Source organism: Tinamus guttatus, unplaced genomic scaffold, assembly GCF_059628265.1.
Source record: "Tinamus guttatus ecotype Peru unplaced genomic scaffold, ASM5962826v1 Tinamus_guttatus_pri_ptg000171l, whole genome shotgun sequence".
In the NCBI taxonomy this organism is placed as follows: Eukaryota; Metazoa; Chordata; class Aves; order Tinamiformes; family Tinamidae; genus Tinamus; species Tinamus guttatus.
The window spans coordinates 1306404-1316902 of record NW_028288705.1 but is presented as its reverse complement, the minus strand read 5'-3'; the positions used below and the strand labels follow the sequence as shown (position 1 = coordinate 1316902).

At 42.9% G+C, this 10499-nt stretch overlaps 2 protein-coding genes across 2 annotated transcripts; both read left to right on the top strand.

Annotated features, from left to right (window-relative positions):
* The first annotated feature begins 256 nt into the window (after positions 1-256).
* LYZ (lysozyme) lies at positions 257-3741 on the top strand. Its single transcript, XM_010211043.2, has 4 exons — positions 257-402; positions 1604-1765; positions 2317-2395; positions 3647-3741. The coding sequence occupies exons 1-4, from the start codon at positions 267-269 to the stop codon at positions 3711-3713; spliced, it is 444 nt and encodes a 147-aa protein (XP_010209345.2). The 5' UTR covers positions 257-266; the 3' UTR covers positions 3714-3741.
* Positions 3742-4304: 563 nt separating this feature from the next.
* YEATS4 (YEATS domain containing 4) lies at positions 4305-8574 on the top strand. Its single transcript, XM_010211045.2, has 7 exons — positions 4305-4444; positions 4786-4905; positions 5652-5718; positions 5819-5913; positions 7408-7500; positions 7580-7667; positions 8382-8574. The coding sequence occupies exons 1-7, from the start codon at positions 4394-4396 to the stop codon at positions 8549-8551; spliced, it is 684 nt and encodes a 227-aa protein (XP_010209347.2). The 5' UTR covers positions 4305-4393; the 3' UTR covers positions 8552-8574.
* Positions 8575-10499: the final 1925 nt, after the last annotated feature.

Sequence of the window (10499 nt, the reverse complement as noted above, 5' to 3'; positions counted from 1 at the left end):
CCAACGCCTGCCCGAAGTCCCCCGCAGCCCAGCTCATCAGCAAACAGCTCCACGGACCCACTGCATCCGCAGCCCCGTGAACCCTGCTTTGCTTCGGGAAGTGAGTCCTGGGAAATTCCCAAGTACCTCCCAAGTACTGCCCAAGTAGCTACAGCTGTGGAGTAGTGCAGGGCAGAGGAAGAGGAACCCAACGGGGCGGGGAAGGGTTATAAAAGGGGTGCAACAGAGGGCAGCCTGCAGAGCTGTGCATGCAGGACACAGATAACATGAAGCTTTTCCTAATCCTTGGGTTTTGCCTCCTACCCCTGGTTGCTCCGGGGAAAATCTATGAGAGGTGTGAGCTGGCAGCAGCTATGAAGAAACTTGGACTGCACAACTTCCGTGGATACAGCCTGGGAAACTGTAAGTTGGATGTCTTGTAGTTTCCAGGGGTGCATGGGGCAGGAATTAGCATTTAGGAAACATTGTTGAAGTGAGCAGACTGGTGTGAACACTGTGGTTTGGAAGTTAAGAGCCCACTGAGTTAGTCTATCTCAGCACTGCTGCTCCTTGCCCTGGTGCCTCTCTGTCCGTGTGCATCTCCTGTGTCCTGCATCCTGGGAGGCCAGGGCGGAGCGGGAAGGTAAATCTGTGGAGCAAGCAGGGCTGGGAGCCAGGATGAGGTGGGAGGCGGGCAGTGAGGGGCATCAGTGGGAGCCTTCCCGACTTGCCTGGGTTGTTAGAAATAGCAATGGAATAGAAGAGATGCTGGTCTGGCCATTCCAGAAGGGCCAGCTGGGAAGAAAGAGGCTCCTAGAGACAAGTCAGGAGGTGAGTGGGAGGCCGAAGACTTCTTTTCTCTGATGGGAAGTGGTAATAGACTCCCGTTAAACCCATCGCTTTTTAAGGGAAGTTCACAAGTTTCTGCTCCAAAATCTGGAGCGTGATTCCCATTTTGACTGCACACTGCCCATGCTTCAGAGACTTAGCCTCCCCATCCTTCTTCCTCTTTGCTGCTCTAGCACAGATGCAGTGACACGAATGGGGCTGCCTCCGAGAGCGGCGGGACCTGCCGGAGCTACCGGGAAGCTCCGAGTGCCCCGCGAGCTGCCCGAGAAAGAAACTGGGCAGAAGGTTCGCGCCAAGAATGGTGCAAACCAGGGGCACGGACAGCGTTGAAAATGTCCCGACACCACCTGGCTTCCCAGGGGGGTCTCGTGAAATCTCACCTGAGCTGCAGTCCTGCCCGCCTAAAGGATAGCCCTGATTAAAAGCAGGCAGAGCCATGCTATGCTGTTTCTGGGTTAATACTTGTTGGGCTTGATTTGCGCTTCTATAAGAAGAGCAATTTGCAGAAATCTATTTTGAATTTATTTCAAGATTAGAGATCCTACGTTGGGGTGTCTTAGGACATCTTGAAGTCAAGATATGCTACATATGTTTTATTTATTCATTTATTTATTTTTATATATTTAGTTGGATTAGAATAAAATAATTCCCATCTATTGCATGCATTTTTATGCAATCATCTTTTAACCAAGAGAAAAGATGGGCTGCATAGCCAGTTTAAAAAAAAAATAATAATCCTTCTGTTTGTTCATATTTTTAAATGGACCTTTGGCAGGGGTTTGTGCAGCGAAATTTGAGAGCAACTTCAACACTGGGGCCATAAACCGGAACAGCGATGGAAGTTCCGACTATGGGATTTTGCAGATCAACAGCTACTGGTGGTGCAATGATGGCCGGACCCCAAGGACCAAGAATGGCTGCAATATCTCCTGCCAAGGTGAGCCCATCTGGTGTTTCTAAAGGCAGTACTGCAGTGGGCTGCCCTTTCACATTCCAAATGCAAACAGGTAAGTGGCAGTTGGCTAGAGCCCTAGCTTAAACAAAACAGACAAAATTCAAGCCCATCTATTTCTCCTCAAAAGGGAGATACCCACGGTGCTAGGGAAAGGTTTCTTTGCAGCTGGAAGTACATGGCCCTTTTTGTCCAACTTTGTGTTTCTTTAGCAAAAAGATTTCCATAGAAACCAGTTATTAATTAGTAGTTATGACTCAAGAAAAAAATAATTTTACATTAAAGAGAATGAGAACTTGACCCACTGAAAAACCTTGGCCCAAGTGCTAGTCTTGCCATCCCCCTTTGTATTAAAAAGAAGTACTACAGTAGCTCATACCTGCCCAAAGTTCATGCGCTGAGACGGGTAGGGAATTTCTGCTTCCTGAGGGCTGAGTAGGCAAGGGTTACATCTAAAGATGTATTTGAAGGCTATTGAAGTGAAAATATGAAAAGAAAAAAAAAGTTGAGATTTTTTTCCTGTTTCTCTTTTTCAGCACTTCTGAGTTCGGACATAACAGCATCCGTGAACTGTGCAAAGAAGGTTGTCAGTGATAAAAATGGCATGAACGCATGGTATGTTTCACTGGGCTAAAAAAAAAAACACTTGCCTTTTTAGAGCACAGACAATGAAGAGGCAGAATATCACTTGTTTTAATATGACCAACTTTAGAAAGAACAGGCAAATTGTAGCAGTTGCCGTATATATATATATTATAATCTAAAACATGTGAGCTGGGTAGCTAAACTGAGGATCAATGAGCATCCTGCAGTACCCGCGGTGTTCTTAAAACTACAATGTGCAGCAAACTCTTCATACCGCGTCAGCTTCCTACTCCTTTTAATAGAGGACTGGAAGAGAAATTATTCACTGTTTAAAAAAATATGACATAAATATGGCATGCATGTGACTAGTTTTCTCTGTAGAGAAAACATGCATCTCACTAGTTTTCTCCTTCTGTGGAGATCTTCCAAACCTGCCTGGATGTGTCCCTGCTGGAGCAGGGGGTTTGGACTAGACAATCTCTAGAAGCCCCTTCTAGCCTCAACCATTCTGGGATTCTGTGATTTTGATTTTTGACTGCAAAGCAGACAATAAGCATCTCATTCCTCTTTAACAAAGCCAAGTTATTTAAATTTGCTGCTTTCACAAAATAATAATAATAAAAAAAAGCAGCCTAGCCTTAGGTCCACCCTAGGTCTTCTCTCTCTCAGCTCTTGCTGCCTCTGAAGGTGGCACTGTCTTTTTAATTTCCGTGCCACTTGCTGGCAAGCACTAAAGGGCCAACTTTAATGGTCGTTCCTAGCACGGAAGGAAGACTAAGCCTCACCTACCGCTGGTGGGCTATAATACTCATTTACCATTAGCTCAGAAAGATGGACTTTCCTAATTGGATCGTTCCAGTTGTTGAACATCTGGGCTTTCTGGAGTCTACATTCCAGTATGGAAAATGCTTTTATCTCCTCGGATTTCTTTACATTACTCATATACCAATATTCTTGTATACTCTCAATAGTTCAGAGGGAAAGTGAGCCCTCTGTTTTTCCTAATTAGTAAAACAGACCCTGTGAGTAAGAACTGCAGGCGTGTTTTTATTTTGCCTCTTAGTGAACCACAATACAAAGAAGCAAGTCCCTGATAGGGGCAGCTGGCAGTCAGTGGATACCATGTGTTTTTTATCCAGCTTGTAAGAGACTTTTGGGAAGTTTTGGCAAATGACTTGCCATATAAACCTTCTGCAGGAGTTAGCTCAGAGTTAAGTAAAGCCCTTCCATACTGATTCCTGAGTCAACCTCAACTAATTGTCATCATCTTCCTCACTGCAGGGTCGCATGGCGCAAACACTGCAAAGGAAAGGATGTCTCCCAGTGGGTCAAAGGCTGCAAACTGTGAGCACTGATGTTTTGCAGCACCATCCGAATGCACACCTTTCACACAAAGCTGGCTGCCTCTCCAGCGTGCTTCTTTACACACTTGCTTGCAATCAAAATAAAATAGAAAGTAATTACTGCAACACAGCCAATATGCAAAGAGTCAGTGTCTTATACCTCGCTGATGGAATGGCTGGTATTTCCACTGCCTGGCTTGTTACTTTTGCTATGGGTAGGCAAGATCACAGATATCTTTTAGTTGAAAACTTGTTAGTTTTTCAAACTGCATGCCAGCATTTTACTTGCTTGACAGCTTAAATGTATCCGTCATTAAAAATACCTGCAAACGGCTTTCCTTTGGTTGATATACTCGGTTTGGTACCGTTTCATACGCACCACCCGTAGCTGTATTCCTACGGACACGTGTCCGTAGCCGCGAGGATGGCGCTCCCGGCTTCCAAGTGCGGGGAAAACAAACCAACAAACCCACGAGAAAAACCGTTACCGGCCAACGGCCGCAGCGCGCGACCCCGCCCCCGGCGCCTCCCATTGGGCCGCGGCCCTCCCGCTCCGGTGACGTCGGCGGTGACGTCAGCGCGCGGGCGCTGCTGCTGCGGCCGGGCCGCGCCTGGGCCTGCGGGGCGGGCGGGCGGCGGAGCGCGGGCGGCGCGGCCCGGGCGGCGCCTCCTCCTCCGGTGCAATATGTTCAAGAGAATGGCTGAGTTCGGGCCTGACTCCGGGGGCAGAGTGAAGGTGCCGGGCCCCGCCGCCGGGAAGGGGGCGGTGGGGGGCGGGGGGAAGAGCGAGGGCCCGTAACGGTCGTAACGGCCGCGCGGCGGCGCGCGCTGCCCGGTAACGGCCGCGGGCGGGAGCGCTCCGGCCTCTCCGCTGAGATAACAAGGCAGACTCGGCCTGAGAGCGCCGTACCTGAGGCTGGAAACAGCCATTAGACACCCGCTTTTCGAAGTGCATGAAGTTTTCATTATTACCTTTCATTTGCTTTTATTTATTTATTTATTTATTTTGCTGGAGTGCTTGACAACGAGCTTTCTATTTATTTCTGTTTCTTTCTTTCTTTATTTTTCCCTCCGAAGGGCGTTACTATTGTGAAGCCAATAGTGTATGGCAACGTCGCGCGGTATTTTGGCAAGAAGAGGGAAGAGGATGGCCACACTCACCAGTGGACGGTCTACGTGAAGCCCTACAGGAATGAGGTAGGGGTGCAAAACAGGTCCCTCTGAGCAGCATCCCTGTGGTGGTCCTCGGGATGGCTCTTGTGTCTGTGTTGCTGTGTAGGTAATTAATATATATATATATTGCTTGTTGTGATTTATCTGCTCTATCCTGCAAGTGTTTAAGCTTGTGTTTGTTGTCAGGTAGCTTTGCTAGACTTACAGAAGTTAAGCAAAAGTTGTAAATTTGCTCTTTTTTGTGTGTGTGTCTTTAAAGGACGCTTGGTGGTTGGCTGCATTACAGTTATAGGAAGAGATACTCTTTGTTGCCTTGGATTTACAGTGATGGGGAAATGATTTACAGTGATAGATTTACAGTGAAACGCTTATAGGATAATGTGCCTCTTTGGTCTCTAGTGCTGTGGGGAGTGAAGCGCTGTAATGTAAAAATGAATTGGGCTTCAAAGAGGGAGCCAGAGCTTGGTGAAAGGACAGAAGGACATCTGGGCAGCTGGTGAAAAAATACATTGATTGCGAGCTTAAAAATAATTTCATTTTAAGTTTTTGGAATGATTTCTTGTGTGGAGAGGAAAATTGTAGAACATTCATAGGGACAGGATATTGAAGGGCATGCGTGACATCATGAACTCTTGGATTTACATGCTTGCTTTTCTCTTTGTTTCTAGCAGTAGCCATGCCAGTAGAAGTGACAGGCATGTAGGATTGACAAGTAAGCAACAGTTTAGTAGCTGCGTAAATAATCACAAATAACTGATTTTCTATTTCAGGATATGTCTGCCTATGTGAAGAAAATTCAATTCAAGTTACACGAAAGCTATGGCAATCCCTTAAGAGGTAGATTTTACATTTTGACAGTTACTTCTAGAGCTAGGATTTGGATTAGTTTGACTGAGACTGAGTTACCTGTACTAATACTTCTGTTTTCCTGTTGCAGTTGTTACCAAACCACCATATGAAATCACTGAAACAGGCTGGGGTGAATTTGAAATAATCATTAAGATATTTTTCATTGATCCAAATGAAAGACCTGTAAGTGCTTCTTTCAGATTTCTGATAATGCTTAGCTAATTATGAGAGCATGCTTAAAACTGTGGCGCATGTTATTATTAGCCAAAATAAGTCCCATCGGCCATGGAATTAAGCCCAGTCATTGTAGGAAGTGGTTTAATAGTTAAATAGTTTAATTTAATAGTTGGTGTCTCTGTGCTTTCCTGATGGGTGGGATATTCTTAGGAGCTTTTCCCATACTTAGTCTCTCTAATGTGTTCATTTATTAGGAAACATGTTGCACCTTGTCTGGGCTGAGGACTTATTGAGGGTTTCTCTGCCATGTGGCTTCCTAGTTGCAGAATATTAGAATATTTTGAGGACCTTAAAGATTTCTATGTCTCCTGGATGTGGATTAAATTAGTCAGAAAAGCAGCATAGTTTTGCTTTTTCTCTTTCTTAAGAAAACTAGGCTAAGACACTTACACAGAGTATTAGAAATAATTTTGTTGTGACTTTGTACAGAAGTACTGATGCTAGACTGGAAGGGGCTGTGTTAGCATGTTCACTTCAAGATCATCACACTATCATACTCGTTCTGTATCATCGTGCTCACTTGTGTCCTGACTTGCAATTCCTAATGCTACTCTCAATTTGATCAAGCTGGCCTGTAGTTGGCTAGATGTTGTCTTTGCTTATTAGAAGGTTGTTTTAGAGCCTGGACACTTTGAGAATTAGAAGCCTTTTTGTTTGAACTTGGCTTTACAGTGGATGCTCACTTACTTCCAAGTCACTGTTATCTGAAGGAGTTTAATAGGCCACAAAGAGTGTGAGGAGAATTTTTTGAGGGGAGTGTAGTCAGGAATAACCAGAATAGAAAGCTGGTTGTCTCTCCTCTCTTTCCCTGGCAGGAAGGATCAAGGGGAAGTAAGGACTGAATTTCTACCTTGGTGATTCCAAGGAGAAGTAAGGACTGGATCTCTTCCAGATGCTTCATAGGTTTCCTCATGGAAGGGACCCATTATTGGCTGCCTGTAACAGCCCTCTGCGCTTGTCTGGAACTGAACAGTGGGACTCCTGATCTTCTCCATCCCCTGTTGCTTGCAGTGCAGGAATGGAGAGCGGCTTCTCTCTGTGGAGAGAAGTGTCACTAGAGACTGTGACAGTGTGTGTGTGCGTTTGCTTGATACGGTCCTACAATGCATTTTTTAAAAACCGATTTACTGGCAAAGTCTATAAACTATTTTAAAAAGTTTCTATGCATCAAATCTAAAGTAGTGGCTTTTGTTTTAGATTTCACTCACCCAGATGGATTTTCAGGATTTGGGCAGACTTTGGACAGCTAACGTGTTTAGCAAAAAATATTGAATTTAAGTAATTCTACTGAAATTGTAGAACAGTGTTATTTTTCATTACTAAGAGATTTTTAAATCCTATACAACTGTAAAGGAAGGACAAGTAGTACTTATTTCCATTTAGAACATACTTTATATTTCTCTACAGTTGTCAAACTAATAAAATTTTGTATTTGTACAGGTAACCTTGTATCATTTGCTGAAGCTTTTTCAGTCTGATACTAATGCCATCCTGGGGAAGAAAACTGTAGTTTCGGAATTCTACGATGAAATGGTATGAAAATTTTTATTGTAATTCTCACTTTCTTTTGAAGAGTATTAGTGATTCCATGTATCTTTTTCTTCTTCATTAGATATTTCAAGATCCTACTGCAATGATGCAGCAGCTGTTAACGACATCTCGTCAACTAACACTAGGTGCTTATAAGCATGAAACAGAGTGTAAGTTCAAAATAATATAGTAAAGCTCTAATGCCCTTGTTTTAGTCATTTGTCTTTTGGTTTGTCTGCATGTTCTCCTGGCAACAAACTCCAGGCATTCTGAGATGCTGACTACCTGGGTGAAGATGAGGCCCCATAAATTCAGGGTTGTAATTTGCCTTGTGTGTTGGGATGTGGGCATGTGTGAACTGTGTAAATTTTCTCCCTCAGGTCTGCTAGTTTTCAAGGCTTTTGTTGTTGTTATATTGCATGTCATTATGGTTATGAGTGGAAAATGGATCTATCTTGGATCTATGGAATGAAATTCCAGCCAGAATAGGAAGTGCATCACAGCGCATAGAAAAAGAAATGAAATATGGGAGCTCAGTACTCTATAATAGTCCATTTCTTTTGCTATAACCATGTCAAATTTCTTTTTACTTGATCTTTAAATATGTTTTTACTGTGGAAGGTTACGTAGTGAGTTATACAGTTTCATCAGTAAAGTTGATGGAGTAAATTCAAGGAACTTGTTTGGTTACTTCCTTACTTGTTCTTTACCATTATTTTCTTGGATTGGTATCTGAGAATCTTTGAATGTCTAGGACTAATATTAATAGACTTTATTTTCAGCACATACACATTCAAATTACTGTTGTGATTTTTAATATTTATTTTTAATAATTGCAGGGTTTCATTCCAATATTTATTTTTTTTTCTTTATTACCACCACAGTTGCAGATCTTGAAGTAAAAACCAGGGAGAAGTTGGAAGCTGCCAAAAAGAAAACTAGTTTTGAAATTGCTGAGCTTAAAGAAAGATTGAAAGCAAGTCGTGAAACTATCAACTGTTTAAAGAATGAAATTAGAAAACTTGAAGAAGATGATCAATCTAAAGATATGTGACAAGTGTTGACTTGGTAAAGAGGCCATACTAAAAATGCAAGACTTCAATCATGGAACTGCATGTGTGCTCTCAAATTCCATAACTGAGACTGTGTATCCATGAATTTCAAATGATTGGAATATGTGGCAATCAATTTTATAAATGGAAGAGAAATGAAGAAAAATGAAACAAACTTTGTATCTCCTTTTTATAGTTAAAATCTGTGGATACTTACTGCTTTAATTCAAGGGAAAGAAGTCTTGGAGACCAGAGTAGTTACTTTTCTTGCATTTGAGTGGTATATGGCAACTTTGTATTAAGTCTTGTATTAGTTTAATGTGGTTTTACAGAATGCAGCTAATGTTTACTTTTTTACTTCTTTTTTTTCTACTGATTATTTAGAAATGCATCGCTAAAGCTGAAAATAAAATGAGATTTTTAATGCCTCTGTCCAGTTTTGGCCTTCAAGAATTATCATGCAGAGCATCCTCAAGATAAGGCAGATGCTTTTTATTTACCATATTGTGTTGTACTGTGTTCATTCTTAAGTAACCAGGAAAAATCGGGATGTGATCTTCTGCCGGAAAAGTCTCAGCCTCTTCAGCAGAGGTAGAAGACCCGACAGTGCTGACGCTGCCTTCAGTTTTGCCTCGAGATGCCTTGGCCCTTTCTTGTGCTCCTTCATGATGCCGTGTCGCAGTAACCCCTGCTCCCCACCCCCAGAAGCTGCTGCTGCTTTGAGAACCAAATCCTGGTTTCTTTGTGCTTAAGGCTGTCTTGGTTTGTGGAAGGCTGGGAACTGAAATGGTTTAAACGCTCTGACCTCTGTATGGAGAGTGTTTCTTCAGTGCGGAAAAGCAACTGTTAAAACTTGACATGTCATCAGCACGTACTCAGTTTGTGGTATTACGTGTATATATGGATTGGGGAAAGTGGGGCTTTTTGTGTAAGTGGTGTCCTTAGGAGATCATAAAAGAGTTGGATCAGAAACTGGTCATTGAGCTGACAAAAGGGAAGGTGGCTGCTTTGGAATGGTTAAAGGTCTACAAAGTTGGAGGGATTTTTTGGTTATTTGGGGTTTTTGTTTGTTTGTTTTCCTTCCAAGTTTCTGCTCCTAGCAGACTTGCTCCATTTTCTGAGGCATTCTTTTAAGACCCTGCTGTGCATGCTGAAACAAAAATGGGATCGGAAAGCACTGTTCTGGTGGCATGCAACATTATTATGTTTTTATTTGTCACTTAAAGTAATTTCATATTGGTCCAAAGAAATGGAATATAAGGCATTTTCTCTTAGAGCTTTAGCTGACAAAAACAGATTCAAATCTCTGGAGTCCTGTTGCCAGTCTAGAACAGACTGCAAAGAATGGCCTGGGAGGTAACCTATTACACGTAGGGTTCTTGTGCAGGAGCCTCAAGTGTTGTCCTTGCTTCCATTTTTAGGAACATCTAATAATGAGCCTAGTGTTCAACTCCTGACAGCAGAGCCATGATCACTGCTTCTGTAGTAGCCATCAACATACTAGACCAGTGATGTAATTTTGGGTTTGCTCGGTGGCGAATGTGGCTTTTTTTTGTGTGTGAATTTCACTTTCAGCCTTTTTGTATTTTTTTTTCCATTTGTGCTCTCCCTAAAGGAGGAGAAGGGCATACAGTGCTTGCTGGTTTCCCCAGTCAGTGCTAAGACAAGAAGCTAAAGTCTTAACTGTGCTGAGCAGTTACTGATGATTGCAAACAGAAAGAGTATTCTGCGCTTCACAAAATCCCTTAGGTTCTGTGCTTTCGTTAGGAAATACTTTCTTTGGATATTGAGGAAAAGCTTGAGCTGAGCTTTAGTAGGAAATAGGTATCATGGAAAGTCACAAAAATTATCTGGAGGATGTTCATCAGAATGAAAAGGGGTTTTGCTTGCTAACAAATAGGAAAATGGCACCACCGTTCGGAGCAGTGTCCATGCGCTCCGCCGTTACAG

What these genes read in the sequence shown, in the direction of transcription:
- LYZ (XM_010211043.2), top strand. Translation starts at nt 267, where the DNA reads ATGAAGCTTTTCCTAATCCTTGGGTTTTGCCTCCTACCCCTGGTTGCT. An exon ending in CTGCAATATCTCCTGCCAAG is followed by an intron (nt 1,766 to 2,316) that starts GTGAGCCCATCT and finishes TCTCTTTTTCAG; the next exon opens with CACTTCTGAGTTCGGACATA. An exon ending in AAAAATGGCATGAACGCATG is followed by an intron (nt 2,396 to 3,646) that starts GTATGTTTCACT and finishes TCCTCACTGCAG; the next exon opens with GGTCGCATGGCGCAAACACT.
- YEATS4 (XM_010211045.2), top strand. Translation starts at nt 4,394, where the DNA reads ATGTTCAAGAGAATGGCTGAGTTCGGGCCTGACTCCGGGGGCAGAGTG. An exon ending in CGGAATTCTACGATGAAATG is followed by an intron (nt 7,501 to 7,579) that starts GTATGAAAATTT and finishes CTTCTTCATTAG; the next exon opens with ATATTTCAAGATCCTACTGC. An exon ending in TTATAAGCATGAAACAGAGT is followed by an intron (nt 7,668 to 8,381) that starts GTAAGTTCAAAA and finishes TTACCACCACAG; the next exon opens with TTGCAGATCTTGAAGTAAAA.